At 40.4% G+C, this 23,851-nt stretch overlaps 1 protein-coding gene across 1 annotated transcript in view; it reads left to right on the forward strand.

Annotated features, from left to right (window-relative positions):
- Positions 1 to 22,616, forward strand: part of MTTP (microsomal triglyceride transfer protein) — a 28,946-nt gene extending 6,330 nt beyond the window's left edge. Inside the window, exons 4-18 of the mRNA XM_026078425.1 lie at positions 1,723 to 1,830; positions 2,830 to 2,946; positions 4,148 to 4,287; positions 5,116 to 5,266; positions 9,534 to 9,691; positions 10,564 to 10,732; positions 11,283 to 11,390; positions 12,362 to 12,571; positions 13,631 to 13,842; positions 14,539 to 14,636; positions 14,734 to 14,855; positions 15,587 to 15,814; positions 20,718 to 20,842; positions 21,164 to 21,334; positions 22,271 to 22,616. Of these exons, the coding sequence (XP_025934210.1) occupies positions 1,723 to 1,830; positions 2,830 to 2,946; positions 4,148 to 4,287; positions 5,116 to 5,266; positions 9,534 to 9,691; positions 10,564 to 10,732; positions 11,283 to 11,390; positions 12,362 to 12,571; positions 13,631 to 13,842; positions 14,539 to 14,636; positions 14,734 to 14,855; positions 15,587 to 15,814; positions 20,718 to 20,842; positions 21,164 to 21,334; positions 22,271 to 22,439 (2,286 nt within the window). The 3' untranslated portion in view covers positions 22,440 to 22,616. The remainder of the gene's footprint in view (positions 1 to 1,722; positions 1,831 to 2,829; positions 2,947 to 4,147; positions 4,288 to 5,115; positions 5,267 to 9,533; positions 9,692 to 10,563; positions 10,733 to 11,282; positions 11,391 to 12,361; positions 12,572 to 13,630; positions 13,843 to 14,538; positions 14,637 to 14,733; positions 14,856 to 15,586; positions 15,815 to 20,717; positions 20,843 to 21,163; positions 21,335 to 22,270) is intronic.
- The last annotated feature ends 1,235 nt before the right edge of the window (positions 22,617 to 23,851 follow it).

Raw genomic sequence — 23,851 nt, forward strand, 5'->3', positions numbered from 1 at the left:
AACAGTGTTAATAACTTTAAACCTACAGCAACTGTTTTAGCGTGACTGCTTTACCCACCTCTCTGGCTTGCTTATTTACCTGAATGTCACCTGCCGTTTCAATGGTTCCAAATTAATGAGCTTGATGCTGAAAGAGCTAYAGCCTTTCGTCTTGTTCCTCTACTGGCAAACTGTCTCCAAAAATCAGAAGAAAAGGATCTGTGAGCAAGCGTGCCTTGGTTTTGCCTGTCCTCGCTGACAGGCTGATTTTACACCCTGCCCTGAGAGAGGACCGAAGCATAGTCTCCCGCCCTTGGAGCACCCATGTCCAGTTGTAGCTCTCCAAGTCCCAGCCTCGCTCAGAAAGGCAATGAAGTAAATTCATCTCTCCCTTTTTCTGTGGAGCGGCTCGCTTGCCCCCTTGCGTTCAGCCTACCCCTCTGGCCAGGGAGCAGCAAGGCTGGAGCCGCGGCTGCTCCTGCCTCCTCTCCATGCTCRTTTACCCCCTCGTTGTTTGTGGCGGAGAGCATTAGGCCGACAGCCCTGCTCTCCCAGCCACAGCCCAAGCAATGCTCGGCAGGTAGGACATGGGCAGGGGGCAGTGTGAAAGGAGGAAGGTTGAAGGTCACACTCCCTTTTACTCTTCTGTGGAGCCGAGTGAGGGCTGTGACACCTTATCCCAACAGGATCTTTACCTACTGCTGTAAATAGGCATTGAGCACATATCCTGGCCACCAGCTCAGCCTAGTGAGTTGCAGCTGCTATCAGGCCCGCTCAGTAACTTTCAGACTCAGCCCTGTCATCAGTTTTACACAACATAAAAAGCAACAGAACAGCACTGGCTCCCAACTGTACACATCCCTAAACAAGGCTTGAATTATCCGAAGAACACAGTTGAAATACATCTGCTCCCAGTACGCTGCAAATACACTGGTGGAGGCAGTTCACATGCCAAGACTGAGATGTAGTATTAAAAAGTCAGGCTTTTTCCCGTGCAGTAGGTTCTGAGCACTGCTTTTCTGATTTCTCTGTGGTGTGATACTTTCATCTTTGGCACAGTGATCTCCCCTTCCAGGGTTGCCCTGAGATAACACACTGATAGTGTTTACAGTTCCTGAAAAAAGTGCACTTTTAAAGCACCTTGAATGCAAAGTGGAGGTGCAAAGTCTTTTGTTACCAGAGGAGAGGCTCAAGCACAACAGTTGATCCATGTAGTTCAAAGGTTGTGATGTATGTGACACATCATTTGAGTCACTCTAACCGTGATTTAGTTATGATTCATTCTGCTTTTTTGTAACCTGTGATTAAAGTGCAACAGATATATGCATGAGGGGAGGAAGGAGGCAAGACCTACCATGGGATGTAAAGCCAGAGCATTTCAATTCACATCTTGAAAAGGAACATTTCTGTGGGGGTTTTGTAGAAAAATTAGTCACTTGCGATATTATATTTAGTTTCCCATTTTCCTTCTAAATTCTCTCTAATTAGCATTCAGGAAAGATGCTCACAGAACTCAGACTCTATTTAGGTACAGCTGAAGTCTGAAACATCTTTGTACTGTTAGTTATCAGCCAGGCCCTGCAGCCTCTGGAGTTTGCTTAAATAAGGATAACTGGTCCAAAGTTCAGCTTCCCAATCAGAAAAAGTAAAGAGAGTTTTTACAGAGGGGATCCTCACTTTTTCTTTCTTGTTTAACCAGATTTAACGGGGCAGTTTTCTTATATACTTGTTTTATTCCTACAGGTAAAAAACTTCTACTCGTATCAAAATGAACCTGCTCTTGTTCAAAATCTTAAGAGAGGTCTGGCTAGCCTCTTCCAGCTCCAGCTGCACTCTGGTGCTGCCCGTGAGGTATGGCGCTATAGCTGGCAAGACACTGGTTATCAGAGAAATGTGCAGAGCCCAGTCTGCTCTAAAAGGCATGTCTGTGGCTCCCATTGACTTCAGAAGGAAGCGTAACCCTTTGATCAGATTTGAAGTTGGGGACGTAAAGTTAATCTTCTGAATATTTGGTGACATAAGTCATGTTGCTGCAGTTAACTTAAAAAAATTGGTGAAATCCATTTGATTTAAAATACCCTTATCAATTTAACAGAATTTGGTAATAAACCAAATTAAACCAGAGCACTGCAAAAGAGGTTATAATACTGTGGTTTGAAGCTGGTTGGTTCACAAGGCATTTTAAATCATTATTTGAAATTACTGTTAAAATTATTATTATTTATTATTTTTATTATTTTATTGTCTATTGTATTTATTATTTATTTATTTAAATTATTTTAAACCAAATAAAAAGTATCCACACAAACTTAGCAATGGTTTAGCTGCATCCATTTAACCTGCATTATACAGTTAAATTTTTGCATCTGCCAACATAAGTAAAGCTCTAATTTAACTCAAATTCCTAAGTATAGTGCCACCTGCCAGGTATTTCCTAACTTTTTTGTTTAAACAAACTGTTACTTTCCCTCATAGCCATCTAATGAAAAATACCTCTGCCTATCCAAAACAGGAAGTTAGAAACACTGATATAAGGAAAAATAAAACAGCAGTCTCTCTTTACCTTCAAAACTGGTAAAAGAGCTCAAACTGAAACCATGCAGCATCTCCTGTACATGATGCCATCAGTGGAGAAAATGGTTGGTCTCTGGAGGGTGTTCCAAGGTCCAAGAGATATATTTAAGGAACTGTCCATAGTGGCATAAGAGTCATGCAGCGGTCTGCGGTTTCAAGTCCTAGAAGTCTGTCTTTGAGCAAAGAAAGGGAGAGAAAAACAAACAGGAAAACACACATTAGAATAAATCAGAAATGGGTGACACTCAGATACTAATCTTACTCTTTTTTTCCAAGGTGGATGTATCTGGAGAATGCAATGTTACTTACCAGGTTCGGCAAGACCAAGTAACTAAAATTAAAGCCCTGGACTCCTGTGAAATAGAAAAGACAGGATTTACCAGCCCCAATCAGGTACCATTTATTTAACAGAATAAAATCTGTTTTGTCTATTTAAAATACATCCTTATCAGCTATTACTCATTTTCTCAAAAGCTCTTTCTTGCATTACAGCAAACAAATTCTACGGATACATTTGTAGGGTTACGAGTACAATCCTGCACGTAGCACCCACAGGGAGTACAGGGAAAAGATTCTCCTCTTGTGTAAACCACCCTGACTCAGCTGACATTCAGGGCAGCACACCAATTCACATCATTTTTAGATCCATAATATAATTTAGTTTCTAGGCAAATTGGCAGCATTTTTCTCCTGGCTGTACTGTAGTTTTAATCAATGTGAGACTTCTTTTTCTTTGATGGTAAATGTTATATATGGTCACAGTCCTAGTGACAATTGTAACCCTTTTCTCGACTGCTAAGTAGCAGTATTTAGCATGCTCAATAAATGTTGGCAAGATCCTGACCTGGGAGCTCGAAGAAATAGTTTGCTTGCCTAAGGCAGACATGTAAAGTAGGAGATGGGCTGCAGAGGTAACTGAAGCCCTACTCCTGCCTTAATGGTCCCTCACTACTAGTAACTGCCCTTCTAAGTGGTTACTGCTGAGCGCAAGCTGGAGAAGTGCCAAAGGCACTGGGATTCTCCCTGGCAGACACTTGCCTTTCTCAGCTCAGAGAAGTGCAAAGGTAGTATATGGTCTGTTAATAAACCAGCTTAACACAATGACTGCGTTCCTAATTTTCACACTTGCCACAAAGAATTCAACTTGTTTACAGACAAATCAGTACAAACAGATCAAATCTGATGGTTGGTTCACTTTCCAGGTATGCACGAGAATAAATCTGATCCATTAGAGATTTCCCTGCAAAAGCTTCTCATCTTATTTTCAAGTTTATTTTCAACTAAACGTATCACTGGGCATTTTCTCAGCTACAGCCTGTTCCATAACTTCCCCCGTGCCTTTTCTTCTGTGAAGTAATGAATTTGAAACACATGGTGCAGAAGTGACTAGATTATTGTTGTAGAAGAAATTCATGAGAACTCAGGAGATCCTGGTCTGCAGGCTTAGGCTGAGATGTTGTCAACTCACATGCACTTTCCTCCTTTGGTTTTATTTCATTATGAGTTTTGCTCCAATTTGGAACTGTAGAATCTGGTCCTATTCTGTCATTTACTAATCAGCCCTTTTTTTGGTTTATTTTTAAATTATTTTCAGATTTTAGATGTCAGCACAAAAGCCACGTCTGCYACAATTTATGTGCTGGAAGACAGTTTCATCAAATCTATTAAGGCAGAAGAGAATTATGCTTTGTTTCTGAATTCCCGACGAAAAACAGATGCCAAAGTAGTTTCAAAGTAAGTTGGGCAATTTGACTGTCATCGATGGCAGCAGTGGTTCAACTCAGGTTACATGTGTACATGTAACCATCACAGCTTCATGGTCTAACACTGTAAACTCTCAAGGTAGGATTTAGATCTATTTTGTATCCATATGGCACCTAGCCCAACTTTGATTAAAGGTCCTACCATACTGCAAATAATAACTAATGGCATTCATAAATAATGAAATGAAAATAGCTGGAACTGGTCAAACCATTTTAAGCAATACATTATTTCTGTAGGTGCTTTGCTTCTGCACCCTCTCATTTATTAAGAAACACTTCAGATTTCTGCATTTCTAATATGTGACAGTTCAGAGGTATAGGAAGCAAAATCTGATATGTACAAAGGAAACAACAATGAAACCTAGGTCTGTGTCTGAAACACTGGAAGTCTGGAGATGCTCACATCAGGAAAATGATTCAGGCACTTCTTTAGTATTATGATACAGATAGAGCTGGTGGGGAAAAAAAAGTACATTCAAAATCTCACTTTCTAAATCTTCTTATAAAGAAGTATTTGAAACATTTCAGAATGTATATGGTTACAGAAGGCTGTTTAACATGTGCTATAGACCCAAACTCTAGAAAGTCTACTATTTAGGTATTTCATGTCATTTCTCTCTAGCAATAATTCTGCAGGTACTAGATACTTCTATTATGTTAAAAAAGCCTCTGCTAATTCTTTGTTCTGTATTTTTGGTCGGTAGAGGGGTTTTTTTTGTTTGTTTGTTTTGCTTCCTCTCCTCATGATTTCTGCATTTCTTCAAAATGCATGAGCTCTAACAATGTTTTCAATGCACAGGCAGAGACTGGAACTGAAGTCAATACAAGCCGGTCCAGGACTCATCGCTGCAAAGCAAGCTGCTGGTGTCATCAAGACTTTGGACTCTAGTTACGTAGCAGTGCCGCTAGTAGCCGAGGCTGTCCAAGCCGAATGCAAAAAGTGTCCTTCAGTAAGTAAACGCATTGTTACAACTTCATGGACGCCAGGTTGGTTAACTGAGCAGAACGTGTGAAAAGGAAGTTTCTGTTCCAGCAGTCCACTAGGAGATGTCTAACACAAAACACAGGCACTGCCCCAGACTCTGGAGCCCTGTAGTGATGCAACGGTGCCCTGCCAGGCAAGGGTTTTTTAAGATCTGCATCTAGAATTACCTAACTTTTTGCTCTCTTTGAATGACACAGCACAGTGTTTCTCAAACCTCTAGAAAATACAACAGCCTGTTGTATTATCTCATCTCTGTCAACCCTGAGTTGGCCAGAGTTTATTTCTTCCAGGTAACAGAGTGGGAAATGGCTATGAGGATGGGTTGCCAGTGTTTATACATGATTCTCTGTCATGGAGGAACTGAACTGCTCCTAGAAATTAAAGGTAGTTATCCAATCCTTACACATCTGTGGGCAATATATATAGCCTGTTCTCACTGCCTGACCTTGGAGGAAGTCTTTTATTTTAATGACTTTAGAGGTATTTTATAAAGATAAAATGGAGCTTTAGTATTCTTGGCAAGCCCAGTACTCTTTATCTCTCCTGTGTCCCAATAAAAATCACCTTGCTACTTTATATTTAAAACATTTAAAGACTACCAAAAATTTAGTATTGTTAAAAAACTACTTTTAAAGTGTATCATCTTTTGTTTTGCTGATAATATGTGTCATAAACACTAATATAAATTGCTACAGTGATTGTTAGCAAATATTTTTAATGCTCTTACCATTGTGGAATGAATTTAGCAGTGAATGGGAACATTAATTTAAAGATTATTCTCAATCATTTTTTAATAAGCAAGACAAGGCTTCTATTCAGCACATGTAATGTTAAACCTCCAGAGATATTCCTTATGAGTACAAATACCTTACTATATTGGAACTTACAATAGTTATTTGGAAGTAACATCACACTGTAATAAATTAGCTTGTCTAATGCTTGTAGAGCTGCAGAGAAGATAAAAAAAAATATGTTGGGGAAAATGAAATAGAAATGATGCTGCATGCGTGCTGAAGCAGCTCTGAGCAGGGAACATCAAGGGATCTTAAACAGGGCAGGGACAGGTGCTCTGCCCCAGACTCTGCCCGTCGGGGTTTGTGCTGACCAATTTGTCATTTGGAACAGAGTTTGTCCTAATAGTTGTAGAGATAATTTCCAGACCAAGATAACAAACATAGGGTATATTTCCAGAGCACTGCCTGGGGACTGAGGTATGTCATTATAAACCTAATGGAACGATGAGAATGAAGTCCTACTTTCTCACTGTATTTTACAGTAACTGCTATGAAAAGATGGGGTCTATAAACAGAACACTGTATCCAAAGCAGCAACATAACATTTGGTACTTATATATCATAGTATACATTAATGCCATGCTGACATGGCATGCCCTACAGTTCTATGTTTTCAAAACCCTTTATGAATTGTAACAAATCTTATCTATACCTTTATGAATTTGGTGAAATAACCATTACTATCCCCATTTCACAGATGGCAGCACTAACATCTGTGAGATTATGGCCAACATTTACATTCAAATTTAGGCCTAGATGTCTCTGTTTAAAAAGCATCATAAAGCATTCTCTTTTCAGAAGAGCCGAGCTCATGGTTCCTACTGAAATGGATGCTTGTCCCTTCTGAAATCAAGTTTTTTGTGCTACTTTGTCTTGTACAGCCAACATTTGAAAAATTTGGCTTGGGGTTGTATGTGCTTAGGGCCACAGAGCAAGTCAGGCACTAGTTGAGAAGAGAAGCTGCATCTCAGTTCAAGTATCTAACATAGCAAGCAGCATCTGCATTGGGAGYGTTCCCTTATCTACCTGACATGATTTTTAATAACAGTAGGCAGACAATCAGTGATGAGGGACTAAATGCAAACCCAGGTGTTGGTCATGTCCATTTTGATGGAGCAGAGACGCATCCTGATTGCCCACAACCAGCTCAGGCTGGAACGCGTACAGCTGCGTTTCCCAGTGCTGTGCCGGAGATTGTAGACCCCGTGCAGGGCACACGGGCCAGCTCAGGGGCAGTGCTGCAGAAACACACCTAGTAATCCACATAGCTGTACCATATGGGCCTACTGGTTGTGTTCACATTACCTGAGAGACCTTTGGGTAGGCTGCTAAGGCAGCCGTCAGGCACCTACATTCAAAATGAAGTCCAGCTCGATTCAGCACCTCTTGGTTTGGCTTGAATTTTCCCAGAGTGCCCAGAAGTGCTCTGGTCTGATCAGAGGACACCACCTTCCTGTCTGAGCTTGGCTGAATTCCCAGGTGGGAGTGTATCCATCTGTGCCTGAACCCCTGGGGCATTCAATCCAAACTGCCTGACGTATACATCAAGAGAATGGCACCCCTCACCGTGGATACTGGTTTTTAAAGTCATGACCACTGCTCCTTGTAATGGTTGGATGGTTAGAGCACCCCCAAAAGAAGATGACTTGGACTCCGCTCTCTCTTTTGCTTGAGGTTGCTCCAGTTCACGTCTCCCACCTTGCTAGTCACAAGGCTATGGGCTAAGCTGACTGAGAGCAGTCCTTAGAGCTGGGCTCCGCACAGCAAAAAATACAGGATTAATGAGGTTGGAGATTCTTTGCTGGGCTGTGGCGCAACTTCAACAGGGGGAAGAGAAAGTGCCCCATAWGTTTATCCAATTTCAGGTTATAATAGCCACACTGACCTTGGTGCTAAGCTCTAATCACCAGTTGATGTTAACAGACCCATCATTGCCTCAGCTCATGAATTCCTCCCGTAGCTGGTTATTAATCCCCAGGAAATATCCTGTGTCTCAATCAATGTTGTCTAATTATTGTTTGTTACAGTTGATGGAAGTTGCACTCTGTACTGCTGAATGATACTTCTGTTCACCGGCAGGTTCAAGTGTTATTGCCTAATACAAAACCCATGAAGGGGGGAAGTATTTTAGTAAAGGTCAAATGGGTGTTAGTGTTATTTCCCACTTAGGAAAACTGCAGTAAACACTGCTGCAAAGAACAGCTGAGTTTTCACCAAGGAATGTTCTTGATAATTCGAGATAACAGAGGCAAAGGCAAAGGAGAGAGGAAAGGTCAAAATACCTGCACCAGTTTCTTATGGGAGTGTATGTGGAAGGACAAAGCTCTCTCAAACTTCAGCTTCCAAGTGTGGAACACAGGCTTCTAAACTATTGCTAAGGAGAAAGTTTGGAAAGTTACTTGAGGAAGGATTAGAAATATGCTGAAGAGAACAGACTGTCTAGAACTCCTCATGGCTCACTGCGTACAGACATTCCCAGCTCCTCGGAAACTGGAAGAAACTTTCCCGTCGGACAGTTTATTCCATTAGCATGTCCTCTAGTTTTTCTCAGAAGCATCAGTCACAGCTGCACACTCCTGATCCCAATGTTTCTCTAAGGATTTTTAGCCAATATGTCCCGTTTATTTCTCGTAACTTTTACGTGGCGCCCCACCAGCAGGATGCAATGTGCAGCACGCACAACTGTCTGAGTGGTCTCCAAACAAGCCRGCTCCAGTACTAGAGGCTGCACCACTGTTTTAGTTGGGAGAGGCTAGAGGTCTGTCCACAGCACCTACAAACCCAGTCATATTGGCCTGGTACCAGCTGGCTCTTCAGAACTAGGTCAAAAATGTAGCATGTGGAATAAACATAGCAACAACCAGAAGTATGAAGAAGCCAATACCTGTTCTAATACCTTTTTCACTTATCATATTATAACGTAACCACAAATCCCTCCCCATCTTATGCAGCTTGATGAATAAGAAATGTGAGTTACTTACAGGACATTTAGTCCTGTTCCACACAAACCACTTATAAAATTACCACCTTCTAAGAAAATGTGATTAATTTGTGAATTGGGAATTGTGCATCTCCCACCTTAAAAAACTGATTTAGTAGAAAATGAGAACAGAAGATAAACACTGCATTCACCAGAAAGCACAGTACATTGCAAGAGAAAAGAATATACCTTATTCCAGTTACATACTAAGCAATCAGGTTTCGCACTAAAGTGTTGGAAAAGACACAGCTGTGCCTGCACTATAGAAAGGTTTCAGAGGTAGTTGTGCTGGGATATCATAAACAAATTAAGTAAAATTTAGCTATGGGATCATCAATATATGAAATTTCAGCTAATGTGAGCAGTATCTGGCCCATATATCTGCATTTAGTTGAGTCTGATTTTTGAGAACTGAAACCACTCTTTGAGAGATTGATACCATATGATTTATTTTGCAGCTTTCTGAACACTGGCAGAGCATCAAAAAACATTTGCATCCTGAAAACCTTTCCAAAGCTGAAGCAACAAGAAGCTTTTTGTCCCTCATTCAGAACCTCAGAAAAGCTACAAAAGAGGAGATACTGCAGATTCTTAGAAGTGAAAATAACGAACTCCTGTAAGTCATCATGAACAAACTCTCAAAAGGTTCAGTTATTTAAAACCGCAGAAGGGCAAAATGCATGTAAACAGATTCAGTTATAGTGGCTAGCTATGCAAAACCAATCTTCAGTACTTTACAGGAAAAAGACTTTTCCAGCAAAGCTGTATTTGCTTTTGTAATAAAATATATTTGCAATAYACTGTTTAGCCACTAAGAACATAGCTACAGTGCAGGGCAAACATGCCTTATAGTTTACCCCACGGTTCTGGTCCTGACTGCTTGTCCTGAAACACTCTATAATTTGTTCTTGACTTGCCCATCGGTTTCCTTCAAGTGGAAATACAGTGGAGAAGSGAATGGTTCATGTGTGGATGTTGTCCTAACATTGGGGTTTGGTTATGACCATCATGTGCACCTAGACTTGGGAGCTGGAAAGCTTTCCTGAGTCCCACCATACACTGAATCTTTCAAACAAATTATAGCAGCTGTTAACAACAGAGATAAAGCTGTAACTCAGTTTGGGTAGAAGCCTGTTTTTCTCTGGACACAATTGTTTCTGTAGAAAGAAAACACTTTCCCATTTACAATCCTATCCTTTAAATTTTAAAATGCTCTGGATAGTTCTGTTTTCTAATGCTTTTTTGTCCTATATTTGCATAAATTCAAATGTTACTATCCACAGATATCAATACTTTCTGGAGTCTATCTGCTATTTTGAGATGGAAGATTTCAGGGACACAGTTTTTGCCAACAAGAGTAATAAATTCTGTCTCTTACCTGCAGYGAACAGACCTGTCAACACTTCTTTCTTCCTATATCCAGAATAGTCTTTTCAGTATTTTCTAGCTCATTACAATGATATGTTCATTTCCACTTCTTCTTTATAGTCCACAGTTAGTGGATGCCATAACATCTGCCCAGACCCCAGCATCTCTGGAGGCCATGCTGGAGTTTCTAGACTTCAAGAATATAAAAAGTGCTATCCTGCAGGAGCGGTTCCTGTATGCCTGTGGATTTGCTTCTCACCCCAATGAAATGCTCCTGAAAGCTTTAACTGTAAGTCAAAAGACAGAAGAGAAATACAACGGAGTCACTACTCTTGAGCATCATCTATGTCAAGGGGGGAGGGAAGAGGAACACTGTCATGGGGTTTCCAACATTCCTTTCCCTTCCCCTTCCAGGGTTTCCTTTAAGTGCGCCAGTAGCTTATCGCCTGGAAATAACAAAAATTAATTAAGCATTCATATACAAAGTCTATTTATTTAGTAAAATGTCACCAACACCTTCTTCTTGGAAAACATTGTTCTGAGTGTTAACATAACAATTTAAGGAGCGAAAGCCTTATCAGAGTCCTGTCACCATTTAATATTCTTTCTTTTGAAAACAGCTTCAAAATGAATTGTGCTATTTGAGACACAATGTAATGCAAGGGAAAAATGGCACTGAGCTAACGTGTAATGAAAGAGCAGTGCTCTGCACCCAGCTGGAGATGATCACTGCCTTTGCATTGCACTGATGTTCATAGGAACTGAGGGCGTTCAGTCCACTGCAGAATATGGTTCATCGTTTTTAGACAGGGAAACTAACTGTTGCTTTTAAATAACAGACTAAGTTCCAGGGTGAGATCGCAAGCGAAGAAATCAGAGAAACTGTTGTCATTGTCATGGGAGCACTCATCAGAAAGCTCTGTGAGACAGAAGGCTGCAAACTTCCAGTAAGTATTTGGTTTTCACTGCTAGCCAAATTCTGATCTGGGACACAGGAATGATCTCTTTTGATGCTACTGGGAGATCATATGGGACACTGGTAGCATTTTCTCTTCTGCTGTAAAGTAAGACCATAAACCGCCATGTTTAATAGATGGAGGATTTTCTATTTTAAATGCTGATATCTATTTTGTCAATTTTAGTATTTAATCTGATCTTTCTCTCCATTCTTGTGGATTTCTCCTGAATTGCCCTTGTTTAACGCAACTTTTTCTCACTGCCCAGTCTGTCAGCAGGAGCAGTGCTTGCACTTGCTTGTCGAAAAGCTTAGCGTGTCCTCAGAGAAACACTGGAGGAGTCAGGATCTATATAACACCTGAATTCACCTTAGATTATCTCAGCTCTGTGAAAGAAAGTCATTGGTCCAAATACTGAACTCTGCCCCAAACATGATCATGCCCCAAACATGATTACAGACTGAGTGGCATGTTGAGGAMATGCTGGGGATATAGGACGAGGGTGATCAGATAAAGCATTGCTGCCTGTTGGATCTGTGGGCATTCGGGATTGCAGCACACTGTTGAAAAAGCACAGAGCACCTGAACGGCCCTTAGAAATCCTTTTTTCCTTTCCCTGTTAGTTGCCAGGCACTCTTAAAATGGTGTATTATGAAACACTGAGGAAGACATGCCTTGCCATTTTTTTTAATTGTCCCTGMTGGCCCTTTGAGTGGAACCTGTGAAGTCCCTGAATCAGACAGGAACAGCTACTGAGTGATAAATCCAGGTGCCACTGGGACTGTAGGTTATAGCTTAAAGGAAGCTGTCAACATACAGTTCACAAATGACACATTTGCTAACCCTGCACAATAACACTTTAGACCAAAAAGTGCTAGAAACCAACCCTGCCACTCCTACTTCTGGAGGACGGTAAGGTGGGTTTATGATCACCTCTTCAACATGCTGTCGATTTTCTTCAGGCTGTTGTGGAAGCCAAGAAGCTGATTCTAGGTAGACTGGAGAGAGCTAAGAAAGGTGACAACGTGAAGATGTAYCTGCTGGCACTGAAGAATGCACGTCTCCCTGAAGCGATCCCACTGCTTCTGAAGTAYGCTGAGTCAGAAGGGCCCATCAGCAACATCGCTGCCACTGCCCTGCAGAGATACGATGTTTCTTTTCTCACCAAAGAGGTAAGAAAATATACTGCCCAGGAAAAGAAGTGCAAGAGACCATATTAAAAAACAAATATAAATGAACAAAATTCTTCTGTCRGTCCTCACTTTTTAAATATGCTCTACCTATGTTTTCTCCTCCAGGAAATTTTTATACACACTTCAATTCTAGCCAGAAAACTCTATATAGTCTTGCTTTCCAAACCCCAGCTTCCAGTCTGCCAGTGCTACTCAGCCTTTGGCTCCAGAGTTATACGGAGCCATTAGAGGTGGCAGGTTGTCGTGGAGCAGGTTATAGTGCTCTTCACATGAGCGCACCTCCTCTATGATGTATGGGAGACATTAGAAACAGCGGACATGGGGACCTGCATAACCTCTGCTCTTGTGCTTTCACATAGCCATGGAGAATGTATGAAAACAAGARAAGGGTAAAATAGCTGCATCTTACCTTCCAGCCTCAAAGGGTGAGAGAAGACATACAACATAGCAGGGACGTGAGGTGCTGCCTGTGCTGCATCACCCTGCGTCCTGTTGCCCACCTGCTGCTGATAGCCTTGACTAGGCTTGTCATGGTGCTGCTTTGCAATGCGAATGCCTGARGCAGCTGACAAGCTATTCTGTCACTGTGACTTTATTTGTAACAAAGATGTGTCATAAACATCTCGCCTTCTCAGGGATGTGGGGCTGCCACAGGTAATATCCAGTAAGTGAAAATTGCAAGATTTAAGATACCTCTCCCCTGAAGAGTCAAGGAAATCTCTCTCTTGATCTTATCTCTGACACAGTATTTGAATCTCTTAGTGCTCTTCTTTATTTACAGCCCCACTGTCAAAAACAGGCTGTACTTGGATTGTGGTTGAGAGAACGTAACAGATGCCTCACTTGCCTGTGTAGTCACTGCCCTATACATGTCTAACAAATTTCATGAGGACCACAAAAAACAGTGTGCTAAAAATATATCCTAATATCCTAGCAGCAGCTATGGACCTAGCTTAAGCTAATATAAATGAGATTCTAAGCTGGACTTTGCCCAGTTATCTACATGAGCATTGAATGCATAACCTGCTTCCTGACCAGGTGAAGAAAACAATGAACAGGATATACCACCAGAGTCGTAAAGTCCACGAAAAGACAGTGAGAACTGCTGCAGCTGCTATCATCTTAAACAGTAACCCATCCTACATGGAAGTGAAAAACATCCTGCTCTCCATTGGTGAACTGCCTCTGGAAATGAACAAGTACATGCTCTCCATAATTCAAGATATCCTTCGCTTTGAAATGCCTGCAAGGTATGTTAAGTACAGTGTAAAGAAATACAACTCTTTCTCACTGCTTTGCATATTAATGCAATATCAGAGAAACTCAAAGAGTRCACAGTTTCCAAATAATTACTACTGTAAAATCTAAAGAGCGCACAAGAGGGTGCCAGATTTTTGTGCCACTTTCAGGTACTGATATTTTAGAATAAATCTGTACATTTCAATGATGTTCTTTTAACAGCTGGTCATATTTTCAGAGCTACAGATGAGAATTAGGCATCTAACTTCCACTACTATTAGGTGTCTAGCTGTCTTTCACGCAGAAGGAAATTTCTTCACTAGGTTTTAATTCTCTCTGTCCARTGGGGCCCTTGCTTTATATTTTCAAAGAACAGTGAACAAGAAAAATTTTAACRCCACAACACTAGAATGGAACCAATCAAAATACCTCTCCTTCTGAACAACATTAATTTTCAAGTAAGACCTTTACTGGCTTTCCTTTCTATCTGTGACTGTCGGGAGTAGCTGGAATTGGAGAAGACATTCTGGGGCAGGGCAGCTTWAGAGGCACAAATTTAATTTCTTTAATGGAAAAATGTGAGCCTCTTTTTCAAAGAGCCTCTCTCCTGCTGGGAAATTCACCCACTTTCAAATCTGATGTTTCTACAAAACAGTAATACATTTGTTACCATAACTTTTTTTTTTTTTTTTTTTGAAATACTACAGCAAAACAGTTCGTCAAGTTCTGAAGGACATGCGCGCTCATAACTATGAACGCTTCTCCAGGACGGGCTCTTCCTCTGCCTACTCTGGCTATATGACACGTATGTAACCAGGAAACCGCCTTTTAACCCTATCTATACTCCTGAACCTTTGATTAAATCACTAGTTTGGTCACAGGTACCTTCTTTCTTTTTTAAGGTGGTCCTGACATATCATCCACATACAGCCTTGACATCCTCTATTCAGGCTCTGGCATTTTAAGGAGAAGTAACCTGAACATCTATATTTTCAATAAAAATGCTCAGCTTCATGCCAGCCAGGTAACTGCCGTGCTCTACATAAAAACTAAGCCAGTATGGGGACCTCTTCTTACAACCTTTCAAGTAAATTCAGCTGATGCCAAAGAGCATGAGGATTGCTGCACTGGGCACAGAACAGGCCAATAATAGGAAAAAAACACAAACAAAACAGAACAGCAGACAACGAGGGACATGTATGCCTTAACAAAAAGAGATGGGTGTTTTGTCCTCTACAATACATCCAAGTTCTGTTTCTGGTTAAATTTACACTGTTTATCTTATGTATTCAGTAAAAACTTCAGAATTTTATAAAATCAAAGCAGCTGTTTCAGATATAACACAGAATAGAAATACAAGGATTACCTCAAACCTAAGAATCAAAGAGGTTTTAATGACATGCTTCTGTTTTGGCCTTTTCTTAATATTGTCAAGTTGGAAAGCACCTTCAATATTAGAATCCTGCTTAATTTCTGCAGGATAAATGTGTACAGTGGGGCATCTAGCTGTTCTAACTAACATCTAAGCTGTTTCTAGCTGTTCTAACTCCCTTAAGTCTTAACCAAATATTTTTTCATTCTCAGTTAAGTAAATAAGAGTTAGGCTCTCAGATATATATATATATATATATATGTATATATAGCCTATCTATATATAAACCTGTTTTTTATATATATATAAACCCGTTTAGAGTTGCTAATAGCCTGGGTTAAGCAGAGTTTTTTCACGGATTTTGTGTCACTGTTGCCTCTTAGGTGGTGATTGAAGCTCAAGGCCTGGAGACGATAATAGCTGCAACTCCCGATGAAGGCGAGGAAAACCTGGACTCCTTTGCTGGCATGTCAGCCATTCTGTTCGATGTCCAGCTCAGGCCAGTTACATTTTTCCAAGGGTACGGTGATTTAATGTCTAAAATGCTCTCAGCAACTGGAGATCCCATTAACGTGGTGAAAGGACTTATCCTCCTGACGGATTACTCACAGGTACTAATAGCATACTTTTGGCTTCTTTTTCTGTCTTTTAAATACATACGCACCCTCCCTCCATACTGTGATGTTAGGGCATCTCGTCTTCTCTTTCCAGTGTGAATAAACCTGATCAATGTTACACAGGCTTTTCTTACTATGGGAGCAATAGGAAAGTCACAAGTATGAAACAAGAGGATGAAATTAGATGAAAAGCAATCTAGGACAGAGGCAAGAATTCACATCATTCCAGAAAACAAAGTAACTCTGTGAAGAATAAAACCAAATCAGACTAAGTTTCCTGCTGAAAACTCCTACTGCTGTCGGCTATTACCTCCACTCCCCCAGTTCCTCAGCCATCCACAGTTCCTTGTAAGACAGCAATATCCCATGTAACCATGGCAGTTTTAACCTTTAGAAGCTGTCCAAAGATCTTACATCCACTGAAGCTGTACCTGTCGTGTCAAATGTTCAGCTAAATTAGCCAGGCTTAGGTGAACCATGTGATCTTCGGGCTCATTTCACAAGCATCGCTAACTGTTTAAAATGTACCGTGCATGTTCAGGGACTATTTTCAAGGGATAACAGACACAGGCCACTAAATGAGCTTGTACTAGTAGTCTAAAAGGCACTTGTCTTTCTTACTTTTTTTCCCCTCAATCAAATTATCATTAGATATATTCTAAAAAAGGGAATTGTTTATGACTTTTTGTTTGCAATGGAGAAAGATTTTTACCATCTTTTACAGTCCAGAGTTATTGAATCTCAGATACTCAAACTTTCTGAGAAAAGTAACCTTCATGAAGAAGGTGCAAGAGCTGCAATTTCAGATGCTTATAGCCATATGAAAACAGGAATTAAAATGGAGATTACATTTTTTTTATGTGACTGTCACCCCAAATGGTCTGTTCATGTTATACTTAAATATAGACTCATATACAAATATAACTGACTACATAATATATTATCAGAGGACTAAAAAGCTAGACATCTTTCCCAAAGTGCAGAGCCAGTATTTGGTTTGATATTTTGGTTCTGCCCAAACAGGGATCTCCTCAGAATTTTGAGATTTAGCAGCAGCACTCAGCTCATAAAACATCAGCAGGTCCAAACTGGAATAGTCAAAGAATTGCTTGACTTCTGGATAGTTATTGGCAATATGGTTCACGTGCAAAATTGAAGAGAGGGCCTGGGAGATGAATCCTGTTGACTCCCTTTTAATTCTTGACAAAAAAMCCCCACCAAAAACATAAATGAGAGAATCCAGGCAGACTAAAATTACATGAAAACAGCACCTGCATACAAAGGCTGCCTATAACCTGAACTCATGCTATGGTCAGCCAAGAGGGCTTCCCACGCAGCGCGCAAATTAGCAAGCAAAAGCTCACTCCAGCAACGGCTTATTTCTTGCACACAGATCAGGGAAAAAACTTTGCCATGACCTATTTAATAAACAGACTGGGGAGATGAGAAAGATGATCATGTCCTCTAGCTCCGAGCATACAGGCACGGCGTTTTCAGAACTAAATATTTCCAACTGTTGTGCACACACCAAGCTCCATAAATATTCTGGCCGAATCAGCTGGCCAGGCACTCCAAGGGCTCTGCCAGCCAGCAGATTCCCAACTCCTCGCCTTTGGAGAGCCTAATAAAAGGCCAGGGCACACCAGTGCTGGGACTGCGTGCCATTTTTAACAATATCAGGGTGTATCACTTTCGGTCAGACGCTGACTCTCTGGAAGCTTTGTCAGCACAGTGATTAGATGRGATCCCACTCTGCTTTCCCTCTAGGGTCACCACTAGCACGTTTGCTGCCTAAGCTCTCTGGAAACCAAGCAGTGGACACCTATCTGGTGTTCACAACAAAAAAGGCACTTGTTCTTACCTCCAGCTCCACAAAGACAAAAATTGTTTAAAGCAATGCTGAACACAGCTTCAGGCTGAGCTGCTTTTCAAACACATCTGCTTAAGAGTAGTTTTACATCTAAGCTCTAGGTCAGCAACAACATCGAAATGGTTTGGGCCCTTACACATAATCCAGTTAAGCTTCATTAGAAGTGTTTTCACCTGTAAGATCCTTGAACTGTGATTACAACAGTACTGTACCAAAAAACACTGTTAGAATGGAAGTGTGGGGGATAACACTGGAAGTGAAGAAAACCTGTRTAAGACAGCCATAATCCAGCTTCTTGCAAGCTGAGTACTACCTGCACTTTCCCTGGCCAGCATGGAGAAGGCTTGCCCAGAACATAAATTCCTTTACAAATTCATACTGTAGACAACTCAGACAAACATGGCTTTATTTTCTTTCAAAGATGTAAAACTGTATGGATAACTGTATGGATGTAAAACTGTGCTCATTCCTCTACACTGAGACCTTGATACCAAAACTCAGTGTGCCATAGCTGAGTGCAGTGTGATTTCAGAACAGGCAAAAAAACATACAAAAGAAACATGTAGTACAGTTGAGATCAAATACTAAAAGGATGACTTGGAGGCCAAAACTGGAACTTAAAAATGGGGCAGTTGAATTGTCAGAAAAGGAGAACTTCTGGAACACTTGGTTTGTAATTATTCCAGCAGTACAGCCTGATTTTGAGGAAAGTCATTTTAAAAATGTTTTAAAAGTTCTGCTTCCCTATGGATTTGTACAAGGGTAATTTTGCATAGAAAGACCAAAACTGAATTATACTTAAAGTGCCATCAAATCTACCAGATAAAAAATGCGTGGAAAACAGCTTCCTTTCATTAACTTTACAGCTGCAGTAATCACAATAGGAACATTTCAGAGAGGTTGCTTCCAATTTGATAGTATCTCGTTTAAAGCTTACACTCCCGCCTGCTACCTGTAACATATTCTCTCACATAACTCCACAACTGAAATCATCAGAGTGTATTTTACAGCCATTGCCACCTCTCACAGTGTTGCTTCAGCACGAAGAGTAACAGTCCAGAAAGTGTAATTCCCCTTCTAAAATAAACAGCTCTTATAAAACTGTTTTTGAAACTTCTAAGTCACCTGCATTAAAGTTCAGGGGTGTTAATATTTCTTCTAGGCAACACACCTGTCAGAAACACAGAGAAATTAAATACTTATTAATAGGTCAGAGAAACCACTTGAAAGCCAGATCCCACTGGAAGATAGCCAGCTACGGAAGAAGTGCCTTTTTCAGCAGTCTTTCTGTTACATTACAGTAGCACTGCCAGTACCGTACAAGGAGAAACTTTTTTTTTTATTGAAACATGCCACATTTCAGCATTTTGAACAGTAACAAGCTACAGATCCTGATCTTTCAGRTCCCATTTTCCATTGCAAATGACACACAAAGCTTAAAATAGGAAGGGAAAGGAAAATACTCCTGAGAAGGCTGGGTCCCTGTGCTTTACACCTCCCATCAGCCTGGGCTGGATTTGCACACGAGTCAAAGGACAGGATTCAGCTCTAAATAAGGAAATAGATGAGCTGGTAAAACACAAGACAAGTGCTCGTTAGATTCTGTGCCAGTTTCAGTGACAAACCTGACTTAATGCTAAGTAGTCTTTAAAACTTTAAATTGTGCAGCCCTTGCAAACCAATCCTATTCTAATATTCTTAGGTGCAAATTGACAATACATCTAAAAATATCTGCTCCTCTGGTTGTGTGTACATGGCTCTGCCAAAATATATACTGTTACCTACTCACCCATTAAGAATTACTGACCAGTTCAGTCCCAATTAAAAGTAAAGTAAAATAAAGTAAAATAAGCTTTGTCTCCACATCTAAATAGACCAATAAGGATTACTTAACTAATTTGGAAAGTAATCCTTGCCCCATTGCAATCAACAGAAAAACTCTCTGATTTCAGAAGGACCACAAGTACAAGCTATAATTTTTACTTGGACAGAAATAAGAAATTAGAACACAATACGACCATGCTTGCTGGAGGCGTGCTGGATTTATAAGCTACAGCCAGCCCACTGCATTCTTAGGTTAAACCTCAAGCCCACTTCAGCAGCAACTGACTGCCAAGTTGGCTCTACCAAAGAGATCGTTTCAGACCTTAAAAGGTGAAGTAACCATATACAGCCACCATAATTCTCAAACTCTTTGACCACAGCAGGAAAACTTTAAGGCTCTGAATACAGCCTCACCAAATGTTACCTCCTGCTACAGTGACTTGAAAGACTGCCTGCGTCTGCTTGCTTCTTTCTTAAAACTTAGGACAGCATTAGTGGGAAACATGGGGCTACTGAACAGCTTGGAAGGGACAAAGAGAGATTTTCACAACACCTGTACATAAGAAAAAGGGAGGAAATTAAGTATTCACACATTCTGCAAACACCTGCAGCATTACAGGTGCTGAGGACACCACAGGCTCAGAAGCCTYGGGGGTGAGGGAGAAAACCACCTGGGAGAGAGGAAGAAGTGTCCTTGTATGCAAGAGATGTGGTCAAAATGAACTTTTCCCAAATTAAGGCTTCTTTTAAAACAGTGAATTTATCTGCTAGTTCAAAAGGAAGCTAGACAACTATATAAAGTGAGTTAGATTGCCAAGCTGAGTGAACTTTAAAATCTTGGCTGACTGTCAAAACTTAAAAGTAATGAACTGCTGTGACCTTGAACTATTATCACTTCCGAAACTGACTCCATGCAATGCATTTGCAATCCCGCTGTAGAGGTTTCAAGAAGCCATAAGCATGCTTGCTGCTGGTGGAAAGTSCATTAAATGCAAATTACCAACAGCAATTAATGTGCATTGGCCTATGCATGACCACTGAAGATGTAACTTTTGCCAGTATGGTGGGTTCTGAGCAGCTTCACTGTGCACAACTGCTTGCAGCACTTTGAGATGATGAGACATGGTCCAACGGGAAGTAAGGAAATCAACACGGTTTCCAGTCATTTACTGGTGCGTTACCTGCGCTTTCTTATGGTTGCAGGTCATTCAGCTGCAGTCTGGGCTGAGGGCCAGTGTGGAGTTCCAAGGTGGCCTGTCCATTGACATCTCAGGAGGAATGGAGTTCAGCCTTTGGTACAGGGAATCCAAAACCAACGTTAAGAATCGGTGAGATACCTGCAGTGCATGCTATAGCTTTAGAGAGTTCAGGCTCCTAAGCCCAGGTAAATCCGCTTAGAAGACTAAACATAAATAATCTTGCATTTGAGTTAAAATTAAAGGACGGTTACATATATGTGAGAACATTAGTAGTTTTCTTTTCCACGTGGGTAACACCAGTTCCCACTGATCTCATCTGGGTTTATACACCCTTACCTGAAAAATAGGGTCCTTGGAAGGCAGTTTTTAGCTGTGGATGCTAGGACTATTTGCAGTTTAATTTCCTTTTTCTTGATCTGTTTTAATTGTAATTTCTGAATTTATTTGTAGGGGAGCCATGTTCATTGCTGGTAACATTGTGGTGGATTCCTTCTTTGTAAAGGCTGGTATGGAAACCACTTTGGAAATAGAAACAACATTGGACTTCATCTCCACAGTGCAGTTTTCACAGTACCCATTTTTAGTCTGCATGCAGATGGACAGAGTTGAATCTCCATTCAGGTAAGAACTAAGGGTACACAATTTATAAGTGAGGCTACACAATTTATAAGGAGTTCTTTCAGCCAGCTGGTGAATCTGGAATGTTTGGTGTTCACAGCCATGAGAGATTAACAACAGAGGCCAAATTTCAGTCTAATACAAGCTGGTGCAGTGTAGGCTGTTCCATGCACCAACATCTCTGCTAACCCATTCCTCCCTGTCCCTCAGCCCTGAGACTGAGAAAGGACCTTAGAGAAGATCACTAAACATGCTCTGAATTTGCACTTTTGTCAGATTTTCTAATCTGGTTTTACAAATAAACTAACTGAAGTTGCAGGACTGCTCCCCTAATGCACAATCAATTCTGAAGATGACCTGAAGCTTTGCACAATAGTTCTCTGTTACAGTATTGAGAGAATAACTGCACAGCCATAAACTAGCTGAATTTGAAAGATTTCTTCATGATCTGCTATTTACTAGTGTTGATAAAAGTACCTGGCATGCTAAGCTCTTGATGCAATTGTGACGCCCTATCACATTTTATTAAGGCATCAACTCTCCTGAAATCTAAACAACTGGACTATAAGGTAAAAGATGCTTTTCAATGGCCAAAGAATAGTAACTGCATTGCCATGTGAGAAGACTGGCTTACTACTCCCTCCTAATCCCTATTTGCTAAGAGCTGAGGATGATAACATTTGCAGTGCCAGATTTCCATTCAGTCTTTTTTGATCCAAAAGATGGTAAGCCTGAGCGGATTTAAGGAACTCAAGGGTCTCCAGCAAATCCTAAGAAAAGCGTATCTGTTATTCTGCGGATATTAAAACACGTTCTGATTATACCTACATGTTAGGTAACCTAGTATGTATGTGAAGTGTTTTATCTCTAGATTCACCCACAGGGTATAGATTTTGCACAAATTTGCTAATGCCAGATAACTACATTGTATCTTTACAGGCGATACGTGACTAAATATGAAAGTCTACCATCTGGCAGACGGTATACCTCAAGGAAAGCAAAAGTGGAACTGTTGCCAGGTTCTGAGTATCCTCTCCATCAAGAAAACTCCAACATGTGCAGGAAGGTTTTCAGCACCGAGTCTGATTCCTCCAGCAACTGGTTTTGAAATGAGCTCTCACTTCCTGAATCCATAGGCTTGTATGTACCATACTAACTTGGAGCTTGATCTTGCTCTACTGCAGTTAATGGGAAATTTGCCATTGATTTCAACAGGCCAGGATCAAACTCTTAGCGCGTGCACAGTGTTTACATATTTACCTATATTTAAGACTTTTGTAAAAAAGCTAAAGCAAATAAAGACCAATCTGGTAGCATTCCATGCACTCCCCCAAGGGCGGTGCTAGTTATTTTTACTTTTTTTGTGCCAAAAGCAAAAATAAGCCCTCATTTTTTTTTCTTAGGCAAGGGAATACAGAAGTCCATGCTTTTGACATGCAGTAAGAACAATTATGATGTATAAAGAATGATTATTTATGAATATGTTTTAAAGCATTTAGGTGTTTTAGGCCTATGACCAATCCTCATTCAAATACTCAAATATAAATTAACATCTAAATGGGACCATGAATTCCTGCTTACTCAGTATTGCCTGTTTACAAAAAAGTAGTCTTATTTTACAAGATTTTTAAAGGATTTTTGCCTTTTTTAAACAGTCAGAGCTTGATTATTATTATTATTTATCATTTTTTTGTATTAACTGCTCTAGTTAGACACATTTGATTGAAAATGTAGGGTAACATTTTCACTTAGCACTTCCAAGTACTTACGGTTGCCTTAATTCTGTTCCCGTTGAAATCAATGGTATAATTTCTGTGGCTATTACCAAGAGCAGACTTCAGCCAACGCTGATTGCTCTTCAAAGTTGCCTCCAGAAAATTCTTGTCACTGTGTGTAATCAAGGCAAGTCTATTTCAAAACACTGCCCACTAAGGCAATTCTGAACTATAATGAACATAAAGGTCCTGAAAGAAACCATTTTAAATGCACAGTCTAGCAAAGCCTGTGCAGGAAGAGAACATTCTCTCCTAGGTAAGTTAGGCTCATATTTCAATGCAAACAAGTAATCATTACTCATACAAGTCATCCAATTAAAATGAATTATATACGTACCTTGTAGTGACTCCACAGGAACTGTGAAAAAAATACACATTTTATATTTATGACAGCATCACAGATTAAGAAAAAATATATCTCATCGCAACCCATTGGATCTCCCACATGATCCTTTGATTCAGTTTTTATAGGACAAGGTGTGTGAGTGCTTGTGAAAGTAAAAGCCAGGAACAATTGTTTTACAAAAAAATAAAATCAGGCAGGAAAAGCTTGTAGAGTGTCACGAAAAAATTTTAAGAATAAAAAAATCCCAAATACTTTCATGTTGTAAAAAAGCAAAAGTGCCCAACCTGCGGAAATCAAACTATCAACAGGACGAAACAGTGTGCTTGTTGTCTTTCCTGAGAATGCTGACACCCTTCTAGTCAGAGCATAAAAAATAAAGCAGGCAAAAATATAGTATGA

This window comes from Apteryx rowi, unplaced genomic scaffold, assembly GCF_003343035.1.
Source record: "Apteryx rowi isolate R43461 unplaced genomic scaffold, aptRow1 scaffold_48, whole genome shotgun sequence".
Lineage (NCBI taxonomy): Eukaryota > Metazoa > Chordata > Aves > Apterygiformes > Apterygidae > Apteryx > Apteryx rowi.